Source organism: Neopsephotus bourkii, unplaced genomic scaffold (genome assembly GCF_033783945.1).
Source record: "Neopsephotus bourkii isolate Nb327-2 ecotype Australia unplaced genomic scaffold, CSIRO-AGI_Nbou_v1 NB_244, whole genome shotgun sequence".
NCBI lineage: Eukaryota > Metazoa > Chordata > Aves > Psittaciformes > Psittacidae > Neopsephotus > Neopsephotus bourkii.
In genome coordinates, this window is record NW_026900754.1 from 151,983 (window position 1) to 179,533 (window position 27,551).

The 27,551-nt window shown below is 48.4% G+C and overlaps 1 protein-coding gene across 1 annotated transcript; it reads left to right on the forward strand.

The window, feature by feature from the left end:
• Window positions 1-25,485, forward strand: LOC133208143 (sodium- and chloride-dependent GABA transporter 1-like). Its single transcript, XM_061345802.1, has 14 exons — window positions 1-339; window positions 5,108-5,239; window positions 5,913-6,013; window positions 9,085-9,194; window positions 9,556-9,688; window positions 10,863-10,997; window positions 11,982-12,085; window positions 12,369-12,493; window positions 13,333-13,445; window positions 18,475-18,606; window positions 19,322-19,424; window positions 19,829-19,929; window positions 20,715-20,882; window positions 23,474-25,485. Exons 1-14 carry the CDS (start codon window positions 102-104, stop codon window positions 23,576-23,578), a joined length of 1,800 nt encoding a protein of 599 aa, XP_061201786.1. The 5' UTR covers window positions 1-101; the 3' UTR covers window positions 23,579-25,485.
• Window positions 25,486-27,551: the final 2,066 nt, after the last annotated feature.

Consider the following 27,551-nt stretch of genomic DNA (forward strand, 5'->3'; position numbering starts at 1 on the left):
TTGCCCAGCACTTCCCATTCCATTTGTGCTTGCCCAGGGTGGAGGCTGCCCTTCCTGCTCATCCATCCCCAGAACAAGAGTGCCCATACATCTGAGTCACGATGGGCAAGATGGACAACACCTCCGTGGAGCTCAGCTCTCCCTCCGAGGTGAAGCAGGCGGCCCTGGAGGAGTCAGAGCCCATCACCCCTGACGCTGTGAGCACCAAGAAGAAGAAGGAAATCCCAGACAGAGGTTCCTGGAAGGGAAGATTTGATTTCTTGCTGTCCTGCGTGGGTTATGCTATTGGGCTGGGCAACGTCTGGCGCTTCCCCTATCTCTGCGGCAAGAACGGAGGAGGTGAGAGTAACGCACAGCATTGTGCTCATCCCTGAGCAGTCTTGTCCTCTGAACAGGCTTCTGTTTGGTGTAGGTCTGGGCAAGGGGCTGGTCACCTGGATGAGAGCTCTCCCTCATGATGTGAGTTATTAAGCTGTCAGCAGAGCAGTTCCCATAGTCGGTGAGATTACTAGCAAGTGCAGGTTGGGAAGAAGCAGCCCAAAGGAACAAGAAGTTAGAGTTTTGTGAATCTTTTGCAGTCCGAGTTTGCAGGGCTACAGTAGCAAGTGTCTGGGACCTCATTTATTTACAAAGATAAACATAAATTCACACAGGCACCCAGCTGGATGCTGGGGCATTCCCAGGGAAATCAAGTTATATCTGTTCATAGTGGGCTTCTCCTCCATCTAGAGTATTCTTAAGGGGTAACCGTTTTGTGTCTGAGTTTGGGTCACATCTCTGAGGAGTTTTGATTAGAAGCTTTACATGGACCATAGCAGGGCAGTATAGATGTATACACACGCATGCATACATATGTACACGTACGCAGAACATGAGTGTCATCATCTGTGGAAGGAAATAAGCTTTGACTTACTACTAGCGCTGTGAGAAGGGTCACAATTATTGTCTCCATCTTAATCCTAATGTTTGGAAAACAGAAGCCACAAGAGAAGGCAGCAACTGGCAAAGGACTTGCAGTAGCTGTGATGCAGCTGGTAGCAGTGCCTTCCTCTGTGGACAGCTAACACCAGCTTTTCCATTCTTTTTATTATTGTGCCACTTCATCCTTCCCTTATCAGCTCCCAGCTGGGACTTTGCCAAGCCATTGCAAGGCTAGAGAAAGGCAGGCAGATGGGGAAACGGTGCTGAGCTAGAAGTCAAGAGACCTGAGAGATCAACTCCCTCCCCAGCTACAGGCTTTCTGCTTGTCTTGGATGGAGTCTGAAGACACATTCTTGTGCCTCAGCTCCCCTTTGAGAGTCTCTTCTCACACTGCTTCTCCATGTCATTTTTCTTCTCCTTTTGCCTTGAATTCCCTTTTCAAAACCCACTTTGTCTTTGCTCTCATGACTTCTCCTCATATCGCCAGCCCATCTCTGCTGTAGGTGGTACAGGATGCCCTTCTCTTCCCATGCTGGGAAAGAGGAGCGTGGTCTAGCTCCCTGCAGTGTTCTGTCCATGCAGCTCCATGGCATTTAGGGGGATCTTGACCCTTTCTTTGAAGCACGTGGAGTGAGTCCCAGCAGGAGACTGGACAGACTTATCCATTTTGATTAATTCAGTATCGTTTCATGCAGAGGCACGAGTGTGCAGCCGAGCAGGGTGAGGTTTATGGGAATTAGCCAGGCCTACCTAGGGGAGCCTGTGCCACCCTTGCCAGAGCTATGGTGCAGTTCTGCCATTTTTATCTAGGCACACTCTGGCACCTGACTGCAATAGCCTTCCTCATACAACATTAGCCCCACAGCTAAGCCAAGCACTGTTTTTTAGCTCAGCCTCTGCCCTGTGATTGCTGTGCCATCTCAAATGCACCCAATCTGTGCTGCCTGTGGCTCTGTCTCCTCACACACAGAGGTGGTGGTGACAAGATCTGCAATAAGATGAGGGGTGTTTTGAAGCTAAAACCAGTCCTACATATAAAGTCAGCTGAGATCCTAGGACAGAGGGTGCTGTGGAGGTGTGGAGCACTATTATTAGCATTAGCAGTGGCACACAGGGTGAGCTGCGGGCATACAGAGGGATCAGCCAGCTCCAAGCAAAAACACAGGGCAGAAGAAACGTGGCAATTGGTGTCTGTGTCCTCTCAAAACCCCTTCCTTGTCTGCTGGTTCGTGCCATTCGTGTCAGCCTGTACAGCTCGTTCCATTCACCCCTATCCGGTCTGGCTGTTCGCAGGCATGACTGTTCCCATAGCCGGCAATAATGAGCAGCGAGTGGAGGCTGCTGATGCCGGAGACAGGCGGGAGAGCTGACGCATGAACGCGTCACCGGGAGCCGATGCGGCGCAGCGAGGAAGGGTCGCACGGCATCTGATTCGCGATCGGGTGGGCACCGTCTTGGCTCTGCCTCCGGAGCGGAGCAGAGCAGACTGTGGGTGGGAGCCTAATTTTAGCGTGCTGCATGTGCGCTGCTCAGAGCGCGGTCGTGTGGGCTGCTTCCATTACGCACAGGCAAATTGAACTGAATGGAAATATTGCCGTCTCGCTTACCACTGTCACATTGTATCGGCTCACGGGTGATTTGCTCAGCATTGTGATCGGGCACGTAATTAGGGGATATTCAGCCAGGGTGTATACGGCAGCCCAGCGGCGTGAGGCCCATCTGCTGTGGGAGCAGGCTTTACCCAAAGTGATGCCTGGGCTCCCTTCTGGCCCTGCACACTGCTCAATGTGCCTAGCTATGACTAATACTCCAGCTCTACACCGATTGTTAATTTCACGCAGTCCTTCTGATGTCAACAGGATTCTACCCGTCTAAATTGACTCTAAATGCATCTCAGAAGGTACTAAAAATTGTCTGTGTGATCCTGAGCTTGAATAACTTGAGAAAAGGATGTTTCTTTTAATAAACATCATGCATTTCTCATTTACACAACGAGACTCCAAGCAATGGCATGTAACAGCTTGTAATGCTCAACTTTTGATCTGTGGGCAGCGTTTGCAGTTTTGGCGATTAATTGTTATTCTTTGCACTGCTGTGCATCAGGAGCTGGAGACTGCAGGCGGATTTGGGGCTGCACAGTCAGGGCCAGGTGCTGTGCGATCTTTCCCCTGCTTCCAAGAGCTGGTGTCCCGGGCAGGCAGGACCAGCACCATCGCTCTGGAGACAAGTTTGAACTCTCCCAAGGTCACACAGTCACTTGTAGCAGGCCCAGGAACTGAACCAGACCTTTCCGCAGCCCATCCAGGGCTGGAGGTTAAAGACCATCCCTTTCTCTCTGTGCCAAGGATTTAGGCATAGGCATGCAACCTTTAGGTATACATTTCAAAACTGATTTCCCCTTTGGCTTTATGGCACCCAGGGATGCTATCCGTGCCTCCTCAGGGACCTGACCCTCCAGAGTGGCAGTGTCATTCCCTTCAGTTCAAGGCTGGTTTTAGATTTTCCCTTATTCCAGAGGATTTTTGTCAAGCCAGGATAAATGACCTGGGTCCAAAAGTTTGTTTTTTCCTTTTCTCAACAGTCTAATAGAATCTCCCACCTACGAACCTTCCTGGCTTGCTGTAGATGAGAAATACAGGATCATCAGGTCTGTGGCCAGTTTTCATTAGCTGCTTGCCCAGAAGTGAGCAAGCACTGTGACTGCTGATAATCCTTATCTCCAAACTCTACAATGAGGTACAGCAGTAGTGAGGCAGCATCTGTGTCCTCGGAGCAGACCTGCAGGGCTCCTAGGAGGCTGGACCTTTCAGGCTGTGGCAGCTAGCAAGGGGAGGATGCTGAGCAGGCAGTGATGCCCAAAGCTGTTCGCTCCTCCACGCCAGGCTGCTGGTGAAGCCGACAGCCTGCGTTTCCATGCCAGCTTGTGATCTGGGCTCATGGTCATCGAGCTGCTGGCCCACAGCATGTTTTCTCCCCGCCACCCGCTGCCAGCTAGCTCCTCTTGCATGCTGCCTCCCATGCATCCCCTCGCCGGCTGCTGGCACCTGCCTCTCCCAGCTGGGCTCAGCTCCCTGCTTGGCAGGCAAGCGTCCCCAGCTGGGTGTCCCCTGAGCCAGCATCCCTGGCTGTGCCCCACTGCTTCCCAGCCCACGGAGAGCAGCTGCTGGAGCCTGGCTCTGCCAGCTGCAAGTTGGGCTGCAGTGCTCTGGAGTGGCTGTGCTTGCTGGCTCCGTGCTTGCTTTACCACTAGTATCTGGAGAAGAAAACTCAGGCTGACAGCTCAGCCCCCTGGCTAGTGCAGAAACCAGTGCTGGCCCAAGCACAGCCAGCTGCTTCTGCACAGCATCTCCTCTCTCCGCAGCCAAGAGTTTGTCCTTCTCAGGAATGATGGCATGCTCCAGCACATGCATGAGGAAGCTGGGAAATGAGTTTTGTCCCAAGCCCTAGAAGTCGGGATGATCTGGACATGTACAGCCTTCAGATCACATGGCGAGGCTCTCATATTCTATTTGCTCTTCTAATAATGGAGTGCAAGTAATACCTCTAGTAAATGGCTGCATTAACTGATTTTTAGTGATGAGATGATTTCCATGGGGCCCATAGAGAAAAACAGTATTTTTGCCAGGAACTTAAAGGGTAAAACCTAGAACAAGGCTGGGGAGGTGTACAGAGCAAATACAGTCACAGCCACAGTTTCCTTAAGAGACTAAAACATCTGTAAACAAAGAAAGTAGTGGCCATTGCCAGATATTCCTGTGCCCTTTTAACACAAGCTAAAGAACTGGGAGCTGCTGCAGGTAAGACAGAAGATGCCAACAAGAAGTTATCAGTGTCAGTGCCCAAGCGTTTGGGTTTGTTGTCAGATTGGGTTTAGGATTGCCTAAGTATCTAACAACAAAGTGAGACTGGCATCACAAAGCTAGTGATGCTAGTATATGCATATATATGATTGATGCATATATATGATTGATACTTATATATCCATAGTGATAGGAACAGATCAGGAAAACACAGCTGTGATTTCATGGGGAGACTCACTGAACACGCCAACTCCAGTTGTAAGCTGTCACCTCCAGGCAAGTCTGCTCCTCATCACCTGGGTGCTGCAGAGCAAGAAACTGCAGCTGGAGGTATATGCTTCATGACAAAAGGGGTAGCCGCCTGGTAACGTTGCTGTTTCTTTCAGGGGCCTTCCTCATCCCCTATTTCCTGACTTTGGTGTTTGCTGGGATTCCTCTCTTCCTGCTAGAAACTGCTTTGGGCCAGTATACCTCTGTCGGTGGATTGGGAGTCTGGAAGTTAGCGCCCATGTTTAAAGGTACTGTACTGTCAGTTGGGGAAGGTGATGGCACATAACTACTCTTTTGTGAAGCAAATCAGCAAATCCCTGGGGACTGGGATTGGGTGCAGGTGAGGGGAGGTTTTTCCCTCTGTCTTCACTAAGCTATCCTTCACCTGGATGTCTGTAATCGCTAACATCACTGTGTTCTGTTCAAGCAATCTTGTGTGGTAAGAAGGCATTTCATGAGCAGCAGGATTGCAATGTTGGGGCTCTGGCTGCAGAAGACCTGACCCAACACTCCCTATGGAGGCTTACTTTAACTGCATGGGAAAGCTGTACACAGGGAACATGAACCTCTTGCCATGTATGGAGTAACTACATTCTGGAAACTAGTGGTGATTTGAAAATGCCTTTTACGTGGGAAAAAAATCACTTCTGCCAGGGAAGTGTCCATATCCTGTTTTCATGGAGCTCTGTCCCCAGAGTACCTGCAGCATACTGTAAGATAACAACCAGTGGATACAGGTGGATGAGAGACTGAGAGAATGAGCCCCTCTTGCTGACCAGCTCACAGTGCAACCCTAACACATGCTGTGTTGATGAGCTGATTTGCTTTTTCTGGCATTGCCACAAAATTAGCTATGACGCCCACGAGCTCAAATGGGTACCATAGATCTTGCATGATGCTGCTCTCTGCCTTCATTCGCAGGAGTGGGACTGGCAGCTATGGTTCTCTCCTTCTGGCTGAACATCTACTACATTGTCATCATTGCCTGGGCTCTCTACTATCTCTTCAACTCTTTCACTGCGGTAGGTCACAGACATGTCTGCAGCACAGCACTGAGTGTGGTTTGGGTTTTTAGTCCCTGCTTTATGGGAAGTGAGTTGTTTGTGCCACAAAACACGCATTACCTGCTTGTAGTTTGTGCAATGAGCCTTTCTCAGCACCCTGCTGTGCCCTTCCTGAAGAGGTTCATCAGCTCTGAGGTTCCTCAGCTCTGGAGGCTGTTGTGCTGATCGGCACTGATGCTTGTCCTCTGGAGATGATATTCCTCTGAAGGGGATGGCCTCATCCCCTCTCTGGGAGCTGTTCCTACTTACGTCAATCTTTAAAACTGCATCTCTGCTGTATTTCTAGAGCTGTGTGAATCTGAGAGCTACACATTTCCACAACTGGTTTTGTCACATGTTCTTATTACCCAGGACTTACTCATGAGCTCAGTTAGTCCTCACACTTCCCTTGACAAATGAAATCCCAAGGATTTTTTTGCTAGGACAAAGATTCAGAAAGCATTTAAACATCTGCTTGTGAGTGTCCCTTAGCATAAGCTTTGGCATTGATGCTTATAGCGGACTCCTCTATTGCAGGGTCTTCTGCCGTATAAGGTTAGAATCACAAAACTTCTTGGTGGCTGAATTATTTATTTCAGCCCAGCAGCTGACAAGATCTCCCTCAACTTAACTCTCTGAGCAACCTGCAACCTTAAAGATATCAACCCTATGGTTCAAATGAGATCTTTTCTCATTTCATTTAGATATAAACCTGAAACGCTGTTCTGAATGCTCTACATCCAGTTCCAATTTTTGTTTGATTTCAAGCGCCTGTCAAGACTTTTGGTAAAATAGTCTGTTTGGTGTTCCCAGCTGTGCTTCTCCCACCAATACCCACTGTAGGCTCCTGGGTCGAGAACAGAATTGTTGGTCACGGATTATTAGGTGCACCCTCAGGGGATTCCTAAATGGACAGATGTCTACCACAAAGGAACCCATCCTAAGTTACACCCTGGGAAGGTTGTAACTTTGGATGAGGCTTTGGTACATTCAGATGTCAGACCTGGCTGGTGACAGTGCTCATATCAGCACAGGCAGCTCCAGATGTGTGACTCAAGAACTTTTAGAATCATAGAATAGAATCATAGAATAGTTAGGGTTGTAAAGGACCTTAAGATAATCTAGTTCCAACCCCCCTGCCATGAGCAGGGACACCTCACACTAACCATGTCACCCAGGGTCTGTTCAACCTGGCCTTGGACACCGCCAGGGATGGAGCATTCACAACCTGCCTGGACAACCTGTTCCAGTGCCTCACCACCCTCACAGCAAAGAACTTCTTCCTTATATCCAATCTAAACTTCCCCTGTTTAAGTTTTAACCCATTACCCCTTGTCCTGTCACTACAGTCCCTAATGAAGAGTCCATCCCCAGCATCCCTATAGGCCCCCTTCAGATACTGGAAGGCTGCTATGAGGTCTCCACGCAGCCTTCCCTTCTCTAGGCTGAACAGCCCCAACTTTCTCAGCCTGTCTTCATACGGGAGGTGCTCCAGTCCCCTGATCATCCTCGTGGCCCAACTCTGGACTTGTTCCAACAGATCCATGTCCTTTTTATGTTGAGGACACCAGAACTGCACACAATACTCCAAGTGAGGTCTCACGAGAGCAAAGGGGCAGGATCACCTCCTTCGACCTTTTCTTTTACCAGAGATAACTCCAGATTCCCAAAAGGTACCAACAACAAAGTTACACTGATGCCTGTCCCCTGCCCCTTCTAAATTTGACTGGGAGTGTTTTGAACCTGAATAGGAGCCCAGCTTGCTTTCCACAGTTCCTGTCCTGAAATTCAGAGGAAATGGAGCAGCAACAAAAGCTTCCCCTGCCTCCCCTCCTTATAAGAGATGTGCAGACTTACAAGAGTCTCTGCAAACTGCTTGGTTGAAGGGCTGCTGTCAGTGCTGCTTGACTCATTGCATCTGCTTGAGTGCAAGCAGCAAGTCCAAAATAAAATCACTGGGTGGGTGCAAACAACCTGAGTGACCATTGGGGTTTCCCTGCCTGTATCTTCCATAGCCCTTCTTCTGCCAAGCCAGCATGCACCTTAGGAGGTATCATCTGCTAAAGTGAACTGATTTAGATGGCAGGTGAAGGCAGCACTTAAAGGCACTGATGCCACAAAGCACTTAAAACACAGACAGTATTTCTAAAGGGGTTTGTGCCCATGGATCAATAGGAATTCTTAAAGCTTTGTTGAACTGGAGCCTGAGGACTTTTCTGCAGAGGGAAATCATCCAGAATAGCCATTCTGCATTTATCTACACGCACTACACTCAGGAAATCAGATCACTGCTCCTGTTGGGTTGCCTTGGCTGTGGCACTACATGGCATGGGTGGGTTGTCCTGCCTGCTCAGACAGGCCCTGATACTGTAGTCTCATTGTGTGCAGTGCCAGAGCTGATTGTATTAAATCTGTAGCAGTGTGCTGCTGTCACACTGTTACCTACTGTGTAAACATCTCCCAGGAATCCCTTTGTGATGCTTACAATCAGGGCAGGGATTGCATGAAATAGCTACTATGCTTTAAATTTACTCCTGGGCTTATGTTACAGTAGTTTATTCATGTAGACAAACTGTTAGCTCCCATTCTCAATGCTACATTGCTTTTTAAGCATTGAAGCTTGGTATAAATGAGAGATAAGAAATAAATCAGTGTTTATTCTTTGTGAAGTAAATTCCAACCACTTGTTGAGTGAAGCTAGCCTAAAGCTGTAATGACTACAAACACAATATCCCCCAGTAGCTATTTTAATTAGTAGCTATTAATTACCAACAGTTAATTGGAAATGGCTTTCTGTCCAGGGAATTGCTAACATTTTATTAGAGCTATTGCATTCCCATAATCACATCGTGATACTGTTTCCTGGAAAAGCCGTGTCACAATTTATCATTATTTTGGCTACAAGGCTCCTGCCCATCCAGAGGAGATGCCCATCCTCTTTGCAAGAATAAATGGGGTTTCAGTCTGAAAGAAGCCAAATCTTGCTTCTTGCTGCTACCCTTGGGAGATGTCACATTAATGTTAACCCTGCTCTCCTTGTGCCGGTGCAGGACCTGCCGTGGCAGAGCTGCGGGAATGCCTGGAACACCGATCGCTGCTTCTCTAACTACTCCCTGGGCGACACCACCAACCTCACCAGCGCTGTCACCGAGTTCTGGGAGTACGTCCTCAGCCTGCCTACACCAGGTTTCTCCCCATCGCCGTGGTCATCTCGCCTGCTTGCTGGGGCTGTGGCTGTGCCTGCTGGCACCTTTCCTTGGGCAGCCTTGGCAGGAGGGCATCAGAGCTGACCATTGGCCAGGGTGGACGTGGGGTGCACTTTGCAGCCACAGGTCAGATGGGTAAAGAGAATAACAGCCTCCCCGCCTCTCTTCTACTTCCTTTACCCCACCACAATGTTCTGTTAGGGGTTTACGGTCTCCTGTGCTTGTCCGCAACTGGCCCTTCACTCTCCAGCCACCTCCGGGATCTCTGTCCCCAGGGGACGGACTTCCCCTTAACCCAACTTCTCCCATCCCTAGGAGGAACATGCACCAGATGTCTGGAGGCTTGGGGGAGCCCGGCAACATCCGCTGGCCCCTGGCCGGCACACTGGCCCTGGCATGGCTAATGGTCTACTTCTCCATCTGGAAGGGCGTGGAGTGGACAGGCAAGGTAAGGTGTCTCAGTGCTGCCTCTCAGTGCTGTACTATAGAAATGTCCTTCTGGGCTCAAATTTGTCTAAGTGCCTATAACTCAGTATATGGTGTTCTGAGGCAGAATTGCCGTAGATGCTATTAAATACCTGACATTTACCTTTCACAGTGGTAAAAATTGCTACCTTGTTTATGGTAATTTTCATTCTCAGCATAGAAAATAACTCTTCCCTGTGAAGTCATAGGTCTGAACCCTCAGTCACTTTGGGAAGAGATTTGGGAAGAGATTTTCAGAGATTACTTACACTTCCCACCTTGGGACAGCCCTTTGAGAGACCAAGGCCTTTTCTCAGCTTCCCCTTTTGAAAATCACGGTCTCTTAAAATGCTGCTGATGGAAATAAAACTCATCACCTCCTTTGAAAATCTTCCTGCTGCCCTTTAGGTATTGATGGTAGACCTTCAGATCAGAAGCATGTTGTTATTCACTGTATAGCATTTCAGGCTAATGCAGTAGAAAGGTAATTGCTTAGTTTAGTGAAACAGTGATGCTGAGATGCTGAGACGTATTATTCAGAGCACAGTGTGGTGTAGCAGGACAATATTATGAGAGGAATAATCTAGAGGAGAGATCAGAAAGAAGCACTTCAGGCATAGGTCACCTGAGCTGTTAACTTCCCCGGTGGTTCTCAAATAGGTTTTAGCTACACAGCCACAGCAAAGCCCCGGCAGTTGCCTGTACAGGCCCTGTGATGAGGGGTAGCATGTACCTATGAATCCCTGAAACAGTGCTGAAAAGAAAGCAGTGGAGTCAAGACTCGCATTACTTGATGCATTGGACTAGAGAAACATGCTTTAGCTCTGCAGTAAGGATGTGATGACTTAAAGGGATTACTTCTGTGAACTAAATTTATCCCTGTGCAATTCCCTTGTCTTTGGGCAATTCATCCAGACTTTAGCCTGGTACTTTTGTGATCAGTGTGTCCTTGTGTGTCATTGGCAGGGAGAAACCTCAAACAGCCAGAAACATCACTAACATGGGAGCCGGAGACACAAAACACGTTGCCAGAAGTGGCTGTGTGTGGGCACCCTTTCCCCCTCACAGGGGACACACCGAATGCAATGCCACCATGGGCAGAAAACCTCCTGGGCAGTGGTGAGCTGACGGCTTCTCTCCTGTGGTGTCTCTTGCAGGTGGTGTATTTCTCAGCCACCTACCCCTACTTCATGCTTTTCATCCTCTTCTTCCGGGGAGTCACACTGCCAGGAGCCAAGGAGGGGATCCTCTTCTACCTCACACCCGACTTCAGAAAGCTGTCTGACTCTGAGGTTTGTACCCTCTTGCCTCCTGGGGGTCTCTGCATTAGTCTTCCTTGGGCATTTCAATATTAAGTATTAAAAAACCCCTGGAATAGTTCCCTGTTCAAGCAGTCATGACCCTCACAGACTGAGCAAAGCTGGAGGGGAGGCCCTTTGTGGATGGCAATCTGTGTAGCAGCTCTGTTGTACTTAAGCAGTGTTATCCATAGGACGGGGTGGGGGGTAGTTTCCTTTATTTCCCCAATAAAGGAAACTCCCCTCTGGGCTGGGAATGCTTCATTCCCCTGACTGTCCCCGGGCTGGTGACTTGGGCTTGATCTGGTGGTCCCAGGGAAAGGATGATGCTGTACACTGGCATGGGGGCCTCAGAAGCAGCACAGCACAGCAGTACACAGCAGCAATTTTCTTGGAAGGGCTTAAATGGTGAGCGGTGGCCAGTGACGTTGCCTTGGGCAGTGGAAGCACAGAGGGGACCCAGGAAGAGCATGATGGCTTGCAAAGGCAAAGTTTTTCAGGACACAGACTCTGCCTTTTGCATTAGTGGTACTCTTGTGGCTCCAGAGACACCAGTCATGAGTGGGGACAACTGGACACCCATCATTTCCAAAGGGTTCCAGTGATCCCTCTTGCAGGACACCCATGGTAACTGTACTGCCAGTTCCATTGGCTCTAATCCTGGAAATGGGGCTCTCAAGACCAGAAGAGTTGTTCAAATACTCTGCCATTAAGAAGGGAACAGTCTGCCCCCTGTTCTTGTGCCTTCTAGGCTTTAAGAGCTTAGGGCAGTGGGACCAGCTTTGCAAGCTGTCCTCTGCAGTTGTTTGGACAAGAGACTCCGTGTTAGAAAATCCTGGTTGGCATAACATAGCTACAGGTTTCAAGGTGGCTCCTGTGGCATTTCCCTCGCTAGCCCTGCACCAAGGTGCTGCAGGACATGTGCCTGCAGCATGGAGTCACTCCTGCTGCACTCCTCTCTTGGCTCCTTCTCCACAGGTCTGGATGGATGCAGCCACACAGATCTTCTTCTCTTACGGCCTGGGGTTGGGGTCTTTGATCGCTCTGGGGAGCTATAACACTTTCCACAACAACGTCTACAGGTCTGTTGTCTTTTACCAGCTTCCTGCATGGCTCATGGGTGAGGCAGGGGGGCATGGTGATTTCGGGGTGCCTGATCTCCAGCATCCCCTCGTTGGCAACATGGAGCTTAAGGGGCACACTGTTATCACCACAGTGGGGCTTCTCTGCCTGCAGGATATGTAACGTGTCACCCATGCTACCTCTCCAAGGCAGAAGAACTGCTCTTGGAAGGCCTTGGTCTTCCTTCCTGGCTTCTTGATAGGGACCTGCAGGTGGTTTCTTTCCATTCTTTCTCTTTTCCAGAGACTCCATCATTGTCTGCTGTATAAACTCTACCACAAGCGTGTTTGCTGGGTTTGTTATTTTCTCTATTGTTGGCTTCATGTCACACATCACGAAGAAGTCAATCTCAGAACTGGCCTCCTCTGGTAAGCAAAAACCCAGGTTCAGATGTAACAGCAACCTCTGAGCGCAATTTGTTAGTGAACATGGGATGTTTCTAAGCTCTGGGACCCAAGTGTGCAACCCTCTTGGCATCCCCTCCCTGCAAGAAAGTTCTCAGGTACCTGTGGATGATGTTCACCACACTCTGGCTGCAGGGGATATCACCTGCTTCTAATTATCTCCTCCTTTCAGTGCTGAAGTTTCATCTGCTTTTGCTGCAGCGAAATATTTCGGCCATTTGCTTTCTAAAACCTCCCTATGGAGAATAGCTATGTTTTCAGTAGATGTGATCAACATTTGGAGTTCCTTTTGCATGCAAAATTTTGAAACTGTAATCACAGAAAAATTTCTTACCCGAGATGGGACACTGCCTTTTTGCAGAAAAACGTATTTTGAAATTGCTGCCTTACCTGAGAAAGCTTTTATCTCAAGAAACTCTGCTTTGTGATGGAAAAAAACAAAACCATCAGGAAAGTTATAACCAGCTCTGAATATCAGTTTATTTTGTAGCATAGTGCTCCAGCTCAATTTGGAAGCAATGATTTGATGACTTGCTTGCTTGCAGGAAGAGAAAAGGCAAAGCATTTATCCAGTTCTAGAAAGAAGAAAGAAGAGAAAAGGCAAAGCATTTCTCCCATTCTACCCCTGTGCACCCCACTGTGTTGATGTGTCATGAGTGAAGGGCCAGGTGTTTCTAACTCCTGTATTAAATACCTGCAGTTCTTGACTGATCATACTCTCCCTGTTCAAGTGCACCCCTTAGCTCAGACTTCCCATCAAATGCTTTATAAACATGGGCTTATCCCTCTTTTCGTTACTGCAGGCCCTGGACTGGCTTTCCTCGCCTACCCGCAGGTTGTCACACAGCTGCCCCTGTCCCCTCTCTGGTCGATCCTCTTCTTCTCCATGCTGATGATGTTGGGTCTGGATAGTCAGGTGAGACTACGCAGGGACGAAGTGGGGTAACATGCAAAGATGTCTTCACATACAATGGTGATGTCCCATCTGCATCTTGGGACAGTGCAGAGCAGCGTCTTTTCTTACTCTTCATGGTGAGATGTAGCTGCATGAAACAAATTCTCCCGTGTGGTCATCACCTCTGTGCTTGTCCCTAATGTAGACATACTGCAAGTGTGATGGTATCTGACTACTACCTAACGCACCAGTCTTTTTCATGCTGCCAATTAAAAATAAGAGCAATGACCAGCCCAGCAGAACCAGCCTTATAAGACAGTCACCACTTCCTTAGGAGGGGAGAATCTTTGGAAAGCTTATCTCTATTCAGATCAGTTTTTGACCCCAGTGAAGTGCCAGCACTACTGCATAGGCACAGCATGTTCCCATCTTGCTGGGTGACTCTGGCAGCTGAGCTGAAAAGCTCTAAGTGGGGCTAGCAGGAGACTATCCCTGCCAAAACATTTTGGAGCAAAGAAAAAAGGAAAAAGATTTATCTCAAGTGATAACCACTTTGTTCTTGTAAGGCACAATTTCCTCCATCCCCTAATGGGGGGTGAAGCAAGAAAATGTCATTACTTTGGCTTACTTCCATAGATTAGGGTAGAAAGTCTCCATCTTCTTACTCCCAGGAGCTGGAAGAAGCATCTCTGCATAAGGTACCAGCCTCCAACCAGACCCAGTGCTCTGGTACAGTGTTGACAGGTCATGCTGAGAAGGGCAGTGATGCAACGCTTGAATCAGGTCTCTCCCATGGTGTGAGGATGGTGGTTTGATGCAGTGTTTTGGCATTATTGACAATAAAAGCGCCCCTGAGCAGAGCTGAAGCACCCTTGCCTGGTTTGTAGGTGAGCAGGGGGAGGTCCTGGCAGAAGGAAGGAGCCATGCTTTGGGAAAGTCTGGGTACCTGACTGCTTTGCCATCAGGTAGGCCTTACAAGATATTTGACGGTGAAGCAGCTGGATATAACAAAAGGTCTCCTGCCCCCCTCATGCCCCTCACAGAGCAAAAGAAATCATGGTCTCTGTGTTTTTACAAGCAGTGATAATTTTTTTTTTCTGACAATTCAGCACAAAAGTGGCTACCCAGTGAAGCAGTGAATTGCAGCATAGCTCCCTTCTGAGTGCATCAAAACCAAAGGGTCCTTCAAAAGCCTATACTTGGTCTGTCACATCCTCCCCTGTGCTGGCATGCTCTTTCCTTACATTGCAAACCACTGGTACAAAATGGATGCCCTCTTGGATTACAGGTAGTGCTCATAAAGCCAAGACTACTTTCTAATCAGACTCAGACCTTTTCCCAAAATGTCACATTTGCTTTCCAGGAAAATCTAATCAACCAAATCTGGATTTCAGTTATGGCACACTCCTACCAACACATCATAAAGCTCACCTCTGCATTACCACAGACATTCTTTGGCAAATAATTCCAAATATAAGGAAATGATTCAAAAGAAGCTACATTTGCAGAAAAAAAAAATTAAATAGTGCTCTCAGTGGATTATTCACTCAGCCCTGTTAAATAGTTTGAGACATGACAATAAGCCCTCTAAGCACTGTGTGGAATTCGTGTGCTGCATTTGCTTCTGAAATACCACTTGAAATTCTCTAGGTCCCTTCTGACCGCCAGTCTCAGAGGGGTATCACATGGGGAATATCACTGCCTGGAGGAGGAGGAGGGACAGGGAGGGAACGAGGCATCAAAAGGAAAACAAGCTTTTAGAAAAGCACAGATAAATACACGTGAAGAAGCTTTCTGTTTGCATGATGGAGCTCTAATTCAATAAAACACACCATTAACAGCATGGCAGCTTATGTGTATAAAACAAATAGCACAGGCTGCAACAACAGCTACTACAATCGCACGTGTGTTTTGAGGCATCTAGTTCAAAACCAAAAGAGACGTTTTTGCTATGTGCTGATTAGATATCATTTGCAAATGGGGAGCAGCCATTTTTCATTTGGGTCAGCAGCCCAGCCCATGATGCACGGCAGGGACATAGGGCATTTCTTGCACCCTGCATCCCCAAGGCTGATGGGCAGAGCTGTCCCTTGACACTATCTCTACAGCAGAGATGCTTGGAAGACAGAATAGCAAAGGAAGATAGGGTTGAGATCTACATTTGCAATGCAGGGACAAGGCCCACCCCCTTAACTATGGTGGGAGTAGGTTCACGTATGCCCATTTGTTTTGATCGCAAGCTTTCTGCAGATGTAGCACAACTACCTCTGCCTCATCTGCAGTTGCTTGAACGGGATGAATGACCTATATTGATAGATATGCACCTCCCTCCTGTGCCCCCACTTGCTGCTCATGTGCCTTAATGTTCGCTCTGCCTCTGATCCACCCGGGCTTTAGCTCTCTTGCGTCTAGACCTTCTTGCATAACATGCTAATGCTTTCTTTTAACCTACCAGTTTCCAGGTCAGGCGTTCTGTCCCCAGGGGAGCCAGCAAGCCTTGTGACTGCAGGCCTGCGTCTGTCCCATGTGAGGCCGTCTCTCACAGGTTATTCATGAGGCTTTCCAGCTGCCAGCAGCAAGCCCCACTCTCATGGCTCTCTGCTGCACATTTGCTAGCTGTGGTTGAACCCCCTTATGGGTGCAGACAGGGTGTTATGTGTGGCCCCCAATACTGGAAGAGGTTGGGAGAGAGACTTCCCTTCAGACCAAGATGGCATTTATATTGACTCCTAAGCCCACATTATCAGACACAGCAGCTTGTGTAATGACTAATCCCCTAGAGGGGGAAAAAGCAAAAGAGGCTCTGAATGGGAATAGAATATTTAGTAGAGAAACGGTATCATGGGGCGAGGCATGAGGAAGAACAGAATATGCGCTAAATATATTAGCCACATCTGCTAAGTACATGGCTGGAGATGGTGAGAAAAACAAAACTTTCTGGAAAGAGATTGAAGGCGCCTACTTAATCTCTTGCGAGCACCTAAGGATGGTTATGCAGGTTGGGAAATAATGGACCCCAATGTCCCCAGGCCACAGTCCCCAGGGTTGGATATAAGAGCCTCCTCCAGGCCGCAACACCTCTGAAGCTTGAGGCTAGCATGAGGCAATTTTCAGTAAATAGTACGAAGGCCATTGCATGCTTTATGGCTAGAAGCAGCAGTGTACCACCATTTGCTCCCCCACCTCATATATTACATAGCAGCTTAATTTTGGTAGGAGGAAGAGTTTTCAACTCACTTTCTAACCCTGTTGCTCAACACCCATCTTCCTCTGATTCCTTCTGTGCTTTCCCTGACTTTGATCCCTCTTCTGCACCAAAGGGCTGTCAGTTTTAATCTGTCCTGTTATCTGAGCACCTTTTTCTTTTCTTCTCTGATGGACACCACTCACACCCACCCTCTGCCCCTGACAACCCCTGGCCACACTATGCACCCTTTTACCTCTCTGCGTTGCCTGGTGCCCCATGGCTCCAGCAGTGCCTGGCCATGCATCCATGTAGAAGGAATAGCTTTCAACAGTGTCTTTTGTGATCACTCTGGCTCTTCACACTGTGGTGGCAGCTCAGTCCTGAGTCTTGCAGACAGCGAGCCAGGTAGGATGGGGTGAGGAGCTTGCTGTCAATGACTTTAAAGGCAGCTTAACCCATGCCCAAATGGCAAAAGATGCTTTAATAGCGCTTGTGTCCATGACATAAAAGGTTTAGCTCATTAAAAACTTGAGTTGAAGCTGTTGAGCTTTGACTCTCTGGGGACATACAGCCGTGGGCAGAAAAATCTGCCTTTCCTTTGCCCTGTCCCACATGGAAGCCAGCCCCAGCAGCCAGGGTGTTCCTCCGCCACCTATGACGAGTTATAGGCATGGCTCAGACTCCCCACTTTCCTCCCTTACATCTTTGCAGCCCTCTGCTCCTCTTTTCAGTCTGTGTACCTTTACCTGCACCTCCCCTTCCACTCTAGGTTTTTTCCTCCTAGTTTCCCTACTTAAAGCTGAATTTAAAATGCCAGCACTTTTTAGAGTGCTGTCGCAGGGACAGGGATGTCCCTGACATTGAAGAGCAATGACACCTCTTTCGTTTTCATTGCATTGGCTTGTACCTTTACTCAGGCTGACCAGGGGAGCCAGGAGCCTGCTGCCCTCATAAACCTCACAAGGTTTTTGCTAGAGGCAGGATGTGCTCTCTGAGAGCTGTACGTTGCCAGTGTTTTCTGGGAGTGAGATATAAAAGTGAATCTCACAATTCATCAAGAAGTAGGAGGGAAGGATGCACTTCACATACATACATGCCATAGGGCAGAACTAGTAGGAAAACTGATTTGAAGGTTATGCTCATGGGGATGTCTCTATGTGTTATGGTGCAGACACTATTAATATGCTGTGCCTGGTATAGCACTGCACAAGCCATGCAGGTGTTTTTAGCTCTGGAAAGACCATGTGCTGTGAGGATGGGCTTTTAATGTGCTACATGCATTTAATGTAGTGTGCTTGGAAAAAGTGGTATGAAGGGCTGTGTACTATTAAGGACTATTATGATGCACATGCATGTGAGACTGGGCCGTGGGTAATGCAGCTCCTTAATGATTTTAGATCATTGAACAGCACAAGCACTGTTGCAATAGGCTGAGAACAGTACACATGAAAAAGGAAGAGCAAGCAAGGTCCTGCACATGTCCCAGCAGCAGACAGACACACAGCTGTGACAGAGAGCCTGGCAGCATGCAGGAGCAAGGCAGTGGTAGGGTGGCCCTAGAAGGTTCAGGGAAAGAAAGAAGAGGCTTTCCATGGGAGCAAAAAGGCAGAGATTTATCTCAGGCAATTATAGGTATTTAACCACAGTGTTTTTAGCTCCCTCTGTATTCAGTGGAGGGAGAGAAGCATTTTCAGAAGATGGCTCAGGCCAACTTTGTGCAGAGATGCATCGTTTTCTTCTAGTGTTTGTAGGGAGCTCTTAAAGCAATGCTGGTTCTCAATGCTGGAGTTAAATGTAGGTGAGGGTGATGTCCAGCTAAGATATTTATATATTTATGTCCTTGGTGTATACTTTTTCCTGTAGTTCTGCACTGTGGAAGGATTCATTACAGCCCTGATGGATGAGTATCCTCATCTCCTGAGAGCCAGGAAGAAGGTCTTCATTGCAGTAGTCTGTTTCATCTCTTATCTCATTGGATTCTCCAACATCACCCAGGTACAGCTAGCCATGCTCATACTTCCACTCTTGTCACATTTCTAGTCACTTTGGCATAGCACAGCAACACCAAAAGCTTTGGGAGAAGTGACAGCATCCTAGGAGCCATCCTAATGCTGTAGAAATGGGCTTGCTCAACATTAATACATTGCAAGTGTCTTAGGACGGTTCTGTAATTTTTGCCACCATCGTGTCAGTCTGGCATGGGTTTTTCTATTTACAATAGTGGCTTAAGCCAGAAGAGCCCAAGCTGAGGTAAGATAATATAAAGAAGACCAGTCTGTTGAGGCCCTGAGCCTCTGGGGCTGAAGCTAAAATTCACGTGTGGAGGTTAGGGCTGAGTGGTCTGGAGACCCTTGGTGAATCAGTGTAGGTTCATGATGAGGCCAGGCTTTGGTAAAACTCCTGGGAGGGCAGAGCACACTAAATTAAGTTAATCCATCTAAACCTGAGAGAAATAAGACATCCTAGTGAATCTCTGCTTTTCTTGTAACCTTTGGCCATGCCTGAAAAAGCCAGCTAATTGTCTGCAAGAGCACATCAGTTTTGCTGCTGGGAACCACACTGCGGTGGAAACATTGCAACGCCATCTCTACTGTCCTAGGAAATGAACATTAAAGCCAGCAGATGCAGACAGTACCAATCCAAGCAGTTAGCTGATATTGTCATCCATAATCTATAACTAACCTCATTGACCCTGGTTTTGTTTTCTCAGGGTGGCATTTATGTCTTCAAGCTGTTTGATTACTACTCTGCTAGTGGCATGTGTCTTCTCTTTCTTGTCTTCTTTGAGACCATCTCAATTTCTTGGTGTTATGGTAAGCACAAAAGACATTGTTCCTTTGTTTTCTCCATGGACATGGTGAGTTATTTCAGAAGCCTCCCACAGCCAAGCCAATGAAAACTTTGCAACTGAAAATAGCTTAGGTTGATAACTCGAGCAAATCAGGATCAGAAGGCTGTCAACTCACTTCACCACCACAAAGACCTCTGCACAAACTGGCAGATGCCTAGAATCCTGCCCTCTGGTCCTTCAAGAGGACACCAGGAACACGCAAGCTGCTAGGACGAATTTGCTTTTATGTCTCTGTACCCCATCCCCTCTAGATAATGCTTCTCACGTCACCCTCTTGCTTTGGCTAGCCTGTGCCATGTTATGAGAAGAGGTGATGACCGTGGTGCTGAGAACAGATGTTTTTTCAGTGCTCATTTCTTCCTGTAGGTGTGAACAGGTTTTATGGGAACATTGAAGAAATGATTGGCTACAAACCTTGCATGTGGTGGAAGATCTGCTGGGCCTTCTTCACTCCTGTTGTCTGCCTGGTAAGACCTGGGACAGCCTTTCTGCAGGATTGGATCCAGAAGGGCCTCTTAGTTTGGATGGAGTGTAGGGGAAACACTGTTCTCAACCCAGTATAGGTGTGGTGCAAGGTGGTCCTGGGCAGAATTGAGATAGGTGAAGTAATACCCATCTCCAATAAAAGGAGCCTCTTTTACTCTGCCTGCTGGAAATCACCATATGAAAAGCTCTAGGTGATTTCTTTACTCTAAATAAGGCCATCAGTTCTTCATTTTTCTTTCTGAGATGCCAAAAAATAGGCAAATGTTTTAGTGTTTTAAAAAAGCTATTAATGAGTCTCAGCTACTCCAGCTCTTGCCTCAGCCACTGGTGGACTTGCCAGAGCAAAAGTTAGCAGCAAATGCAGCATAACTGCCTGCAGAGCAATTCTGCCTTTGCTGGTTCCTGCGTTTTCAACACAAGTAGTCCAGGGAATGGTGTGAGAATGCCAATTATAAGAAGATGGAGGTTCCTGAGACCAGCTGTGAGGATCCCGTTAATGTGCTTAGGAGATGGTGTGGGAGCACAACTAGTCCAAGTGGTTTAGTGAGGAAGGAAATCAGGGTATTCCAACTCCATCTTTTTACATAGGACAATAAGAAATTATATGAAATTACCAGGTGGTGGGCTGAGACCATCTAGACTAGTTGGAGGAGCTGCTGGATTGCTGTGAGACTGTTGGGAGCTAAGAGGACAGTGAAGGAAAGAGTGGATGGATGGACCCCAGTTTTGCACACCTTCACCTGCAATGGTGGTACTCTTTTCCCAGGGCGTGTTCTTCTTCAGTGTGGTGGAAATGACCCCTCTGACACTGGGAAAATATGTCTATCCGGTGTGGGGACAAGGCATTGGTTGGCTTATGGCTCTGTCCTCCATGATACTGATTCCAGGATACATGCTGTACTGTTTCTTCACCTCAACAGGGACCCTCCGGCAGGTATGAGCAGCTTCACCACTCCTCTCCTACTCTTTGCTTATAGTAATCCCCCCACTGAACTAACCTTAAAGAGAACCAAGCAGGCTCTGCTCTGCCAAAGCTGTCAGAGTGCTTCAGGTTGGTGCTGCAGGAGCTCTGCACACCCACTCCTCCAGGACTCACATCAGCCCCAGTGCATAGAATGGCTTCCAGCAACATCAGCTGGCTGAAGGGGACTTACTAGCACTACTGAGCACTAACTGATATCTAAATGGCTGGGAGCACTGTTGAGCAGTATGTCATTACTATGTCTGGCCAAGTGTGTAGACCTTCAGGTAGTCTATCCTTAGGTCCATTGTGCCTCACTGAGTTTTGTATTGCCACCATTACAAAAAGGAAGCCCTCCTCTGCTGAATATCCCTTTGATGCGGGGGACTGGAGCCCTGGAAGGGACTGGGAAAATGCTTGAGGTTTCTTAATCCAGGGGAATCCCAGTTCCTGGCAATCCCTGGCTATGAGCATGGTTACTTGGCACTTCCCATCGGAGAGATCAACATCCCCGGAACATGAGGGCTTGAAGTATCTCAGGGCTAAGACCTGCTAGGGACAGAGACATGCACGGATGGTAGTTTGCCATGTGCTTTGCTAGGAGCACTCAGTGAATGGTGGTTAAGAAGCAAGGAAGACTTTCATGCAGGATGGACAATACCAGCAACTCCGATCCTGTTTAAAACATTTGCTTAGATAATTTGAGCAGGGTTTTATGTAGCAGTGAATCACGAGTCTCTGTATGTCAGACCTAGTAATTACTGCTGAGATCTTATTTACAATGTTGACATTCAGTCTTGAGAGCACTGTGCACGAAGTCCCTGGCTTTGTGCTGTCTGCTGCAAGCTGTAGGAATAAGAAGTCACTGCAGGGGTGCTGATTTATGTCTTTCCCAGCCCAGCTGCAACAGCAAGCAGATGCCATGTAAATCCCATGGGTCTGCTTCATGGATGCTGTATTTTGAGCAATGCGCAAGTCAGAAATGTTTTAGCTGGATTTGCTGATTTGAGGTCAGCGTCAGGCTACCTGCCTCTGAGGTCAAGCTGCAGGTGGATTTAGTTTTTCCTTCTCCAGCTCTCCATTTGGATGGGCTCTGATGTAGGAGCTGGTGTCTCTGATCTGCTTCCAGTTTCTGGTATGTCATCTGATGCTGAGTTTAGGTTCTTGCCATTGGTGTTGAGATCTGCACTGGTGTTCCTGCAAGGCTCAAGCCAAGGTGTTACGTCAAGTCACTTTGGTGATGTTGGGTAGAAGGCCAGCAGCAATTCCAATAGTAGGTCATTGCCCATGGCAGGGGGCTTGGAACTAGATGATACTGAGATCCTTTCCAACCCAAAGCATTCTATGACTCTATGATTCTACGATTCACACAAATCATCTGTACCAGGCAGCAGCATGAATGACTGGTGTGCAGCCTCTCTCTAACAGCACCATACGCATCAGGAGACTGAGACCTCCTTCCCATTCTTCATAGACCCAAGAGTGAGCAGCAGATGGCAGCAGTAAGAAAGTAGGCGCTTGCGTGTGTTGGTGTCAGAGAGAAAGAGAGAATTTTTCGCCTGTTATATGCACAGATCCTGGATTAGTTTGTAATAGAGCTAGAGCTGGAGGGAAATCAGATGCCAATGCTGAACAAAGTGGTTTTGACAGATAGGAAAGGTTACAAGTCGTTTTGATCCTGCTGAGCATGAATGTGTGTGTGTGGCGAAGGGGAAGACCATGAATGGCAGAAGAGGCTCAGTGAACATTTCAGGGACTTCACCTAGCAACAGCCACTTCCGTGGTATTGAACAGTAGAAGGTTGTTTCCCTTTGCTGGAAGGAGCTTCTTCCTGACTTGGTGATGTCTATGCAGGTCAGGCTCAATCCTCCTCTGCCTTCTCTTGTGCAGTTTACAGCATCAGTCTCTCCCTGACAGGCAAAAGTGATTCATCCTTCTTCATCGCTCCTGATGCTCAGTCCACACCTCCAGTAATTACTTGCTCTTCCATGTTTTCCTGCATTCTTGCTTCAGTTTACTTGGCTCTGCAATTTTCATTCGATCAGCTCAGGGTGACAGGAACTGCTGCTAGTGCAAAGGTTTGTGCAGAAGGACTGGTCTGATCTGCATCAGTGGCACAGAGTAACCTTGTTAGCCTGCTGTGAATACTTAGTTCTGCTTTATAATCAACACTAGCTGAAAAATTACAGAAACTGGGAAAGTGGGTCTGCTCAGGAGCCTGTGACATTGCAGCTTTCTCTTGCTCCTACTTGCAGCTGGTAGTGCCTGGTAACAGTTTGCCTGTGTTACAAGTAATGTCTGTAATTCAGATAAACAGAGGAGCTGCTGTACTGTGTGCAGCACCAAAGCAAAGGTGACTTGCAGAGGCTTTCAGTGGGTTGCTGAATGGTGCTGGAGGAGTAACTCCTGTCACATGCACCGTCCCCTCGCCCTCTAAGTAGGATCACCTCTGAGGCTTGGGGTGAAGGATCCCAATGCTCAGCTCAGCTGCTGCCATGCCCTGGGTGTCCCACCACTGTTCCGGTCCCCTTGGCTAACACGCTCTCTCCTTCATTCCCGGGCAGCGCTTGCAGCAGATGACACAGCCCAGGCCAGAGGTGCATGCTCAGAACAACGGCCTCCAGCCAAAGACGTCTTTGAACGGGAGGATCTCGGATGCTGCTGTTTAGGAGAGCCTGGACCTCCTCACCCTGCCCTGTAGCTGCTCACGCCACGTTGTCCCCCCAGCTCCTCCGGCACAGCTCGCTGTCCCTGGCTCTGCAGTGGCTTTCACTTCTCCAAGACAGAACCTGGCAGAGGAACCCTCTAGCTCCTCTTCTTCCCAGCCTGGCTTACCAAGGCCCTGCAGGACTGCCACCGGTGACCACCTCCTGCAACATCCTGGTCCAGGCTCTCACAGAGAACTGGCTGGTGCCCAGGTCTTCCTCCTCCTGACAAGGAGAGCTTAGACTGATTGCTGACCACTTGTAAACCTTTCCTTTGCCTGTCCCTGTGAACCTTCACAGAGCATCCCATAGCACACAGCTGTGCTGTCACCCCAGAGAGCCAGGTGACACCAGGTTCAAATCCCAGATGGTTAGTGAGTGATCTAGCATAAACCAGCACTAGCCAATGCATAACTGGAGGGGATGTGGCCCAATGAGGGATTCCAGTGAGGAGTCCAGCATGCTGGTAGCTGTAGAATATCACCCCCAAAATGGAGTAGGGCATCAGGACAGTGTGTGCTGCTCATAGGTGCTGTGTTTCACCCCTGCTCAGTCTCCAGCCATTTCTACTGCATCCATTGGGGCTGGTAATGTGAGCCAGAGCCTAGCAATTTAGGCAACCTTTTCATTCTGAAGCATCCTGCCCCTTCAGTTGTGTGAAGCAGCCACTTTGTGACCCTAAAATACAGTTAAAAGGGTGCGTGGAGTGCTTTTAGCTAGAAGCTCACCAAGTCTCCTACACTGACCACTGTCTGCTGCAACCAGCTGTGTGCAGAGGCAAGGGGTGTGCTGTGTGATGGGGTGACTTTCCATCACAGTGCAAATCTCCTCCAACTGGAACAGGGTAGTTCCTGCCAAGCACCCTCCCTGGCTGTGTCCCACAGTGGTAAGCAGTAAGATGCAGCATAGTGCCCATGGGTGGTTTAGCTTATACCTCTTTGGGAAGTGGCAATGCTGAAGTCCCAGCTAGTGGAATGCAGGAGCTCCTGGAGGAGCTGGTAGGATGTAACCACCATGCTTGCATCTACCCCTGTGAACCAGTGCTGGCTGACTTCGGGAAGTGTCTGTACAGACAGCTGCTGATGCTGGCACATCCCAGCTCCCAGGACAAATATCACAGGGGCCAGGAGCTGTTGTAAATGGTGCTGGAGGAGTGTATAACAGCTCAGAGAAGGCTGGGAAAGGGTTTCAGAGCAGCAGCGTATTTCTTGTTTATAAGGCCTTGAGAAAGGAGGTGACTCATCATAGCACCATGTGCAGGTGTGACAGTGATGCTCCCATTTGTGACAGCCTCCCAATGACCGCATGCAGAGATACCCATGTACTCAGAGCATTTGATGAGCTCCTGTCATGCCTAAGCACACACGGTGTGACTTAGTGCAAATTAGCCTCTCCTCTCCCTTGGCACCCTGACAGCATTGCCAGGTCTGCTCACACTCCCAGGTTCAGCTCAGAATCAACATTCAGAACTGAGTGCCCTAGAAAACATATGTCCCACTCATGCTTCCTACCAAAGGGTCTGGTCTTGTAGGGGAAGTGCTGAAGTGCCCCAGGATCCCACTGCAGGGACTAGCTGAGGGAAGGGTGAACCTCTGCGCAATTGCCCTGCGCTCCCATAGGAACTGCAAAATGATGCAGGATGGCTGTCTGTCCCTGCCTGTGGCCAACCTGCTCGTCCACTAGTGTTCCAGCCTGAGGATCAGTAATGTAAAGAGGAAAAAAGTTGTCTGGTTAAAGCTGAAATCAGTGACCTTTGGGGTTGGGTCCCCTGCCAGTATGCCAATGCATCGCAACTAACACTGCTTTAGGTGTGTGACCAGTTTGTATTTGTACCCTGTCTCTTAGTGGTTGTGGATGCCAGGCCCTGTCCCACATCTGATCGTTAGGTGTTTGCATCAAAAAAATCACAGCTGTTACACAGGCATGAGGAAACACCACATTTACAGGCTTGATCTTGTAAAGCCAAAGGGCAAACCCTGAAAGCTGCAGTCATAGTTCATCACAACTAATCTCAGCCAGTCAGACATGTCATCTTTCCTTGTCCCATAATTGCCAACACTAGTACAGCTGAAATTTTCTATCCCACTTTGACCTTTTTTTTATGAAATAGGAGGCAAAGGAAACCACTCTTTGTACACATGTATGTCCTTTCAGAGGGGTATCTGTGTTGAAAATGGATGCGCAAAGAGGCATCTTGGAGGGATTTTGGATCAGAGACCTCTGACCTCTGTAGTGATGACCTTTACTAGAAACCTACTTGTGCCTCTGCATCCAGGTCACATAACCTCCCTCCCCTTAAATGCAGACCGAGGCTTTTGCAGGTGGGTGGTGGGCAAAGGGCTCTTGAGTCAATTCTTGAGCAAGGCCTTAAACCCATGGAATACCCTGATTTTTCCAACTTTGTTTGGGCAGCTCAGGTCTGTGTCAGTGGTCATTTCTGAAACTCTCGTCTGAAGGGTTCTGCTGCGGGGGGAGCTGTTCAAAAGGGCTGTGCTATCCAGATTGTTCCTCCAGGGGAGTGGAGAAGGAAGGGTCCAGAAGGCAAAGTCCCTTCCCTGGTAGCAGAGGTAATCCCTAAATCTCCAATTCGCTGTGCTGTGATTTTAGTCCCAGTATCTCTCTGACTTGTGGCTTGCCTGTGGCGGGTGCGGAACACCACTGCAGGTGTAGCAGAATGGGCTAGCCTTCACGCAGGATGCTTATAATAACAGTATTTTATGAGATTCAACCATTTGCTCAGTTTCCTGCCTGTGACCTTCTCCTTTGTGCTCCCTCCTGCCCTGCTCCTTTTCATTCTCCTACCTCACTAGCTCCTCTGTCATCCACCCAGTGGAAATGATCTAACTCAGCTTGCTTCTTCCTGCTTTGTCTCCACCATTGTCACATACAGCTCTCCCTCCTTTCTCTTCTGCTTTCTATTATTTCCTCATTTCTACCTCTATTATTACCAGCCCCACTTCCCTGCTTCTCTCATGTGTTCTCCTTGAGCCTTATTACTTATTCCTTTGTGCCTATGGCTCAGCTTCTTGCTGCATGCATGCTCAACCCTTCTGCCTGCTGAAAGCCTGGAGCTCAGGACTCCCTGGAGGAGCTCATTTTTTTGCAGGATTCAGTCCCTAAGAACCAATTTCCATCATTTCCGTCCCAATATCAAAATTATAATGACGTTCCAGCTATCTTCTTTTCCTCTTTGCACCAGAAATCACTGCCAAGCAATGCTATCGCTTTGTGCATTTCAATCCATATTCCACCAGTCTCTGCAGAGCTGTGCCTGTTCTGAAAGGTTTTGTGGTCTTTCCTGGTTTTGCAGTATTTAAATTTCCACCATGAATGTTTGGATCTGCAAATTCCAACATTCATAACCTTGCAGGGAGGAATTTGATCTTAGTTAAGCTCTGTCTGATTGATTCCCTTCTCCAGCATTTCAAATTGATCCCATCCTTAGTGCTGGAAGAGCCTTCCCACTTCCATCGCATGGAGGCTTCCCATCTAAGTGAGAAAACAGGAATGGGGACACCTCCTTGAGCTCATCCCACACTTCAGAAGTGCCACTATGGGCAGGTCCAGCAAAGCTGCCATATCTGTACGTTGACTATTTGATGTCAGGCTTTGGATACCAGCCCCAAGGCACGTGCCATGCTTGTGCCAGTGACAGAACCATTTTAATGCTGTTCCCACCATTTGTCCCTTGCTGATGGCCACTCTGCTCCTCATTCCTTTTGGCTCGCCCAGCAGAGAGGACGGATACATGCATGGCCAGGGGATGGGATGCTGCCCTCTTACCCTTGCTGTGATTCAGGACACCACTGCCCTGTGCTCACCTACGGCGCTCCTGCCTGTTCTCCGACCCCTCGCCTCCCCAGCACATGCCAGCCTCATCCTCCTGCTGCAGGCAGCCTCTTGAAATAATCCCCTGTGAAAACTCTTAATTCTAAGG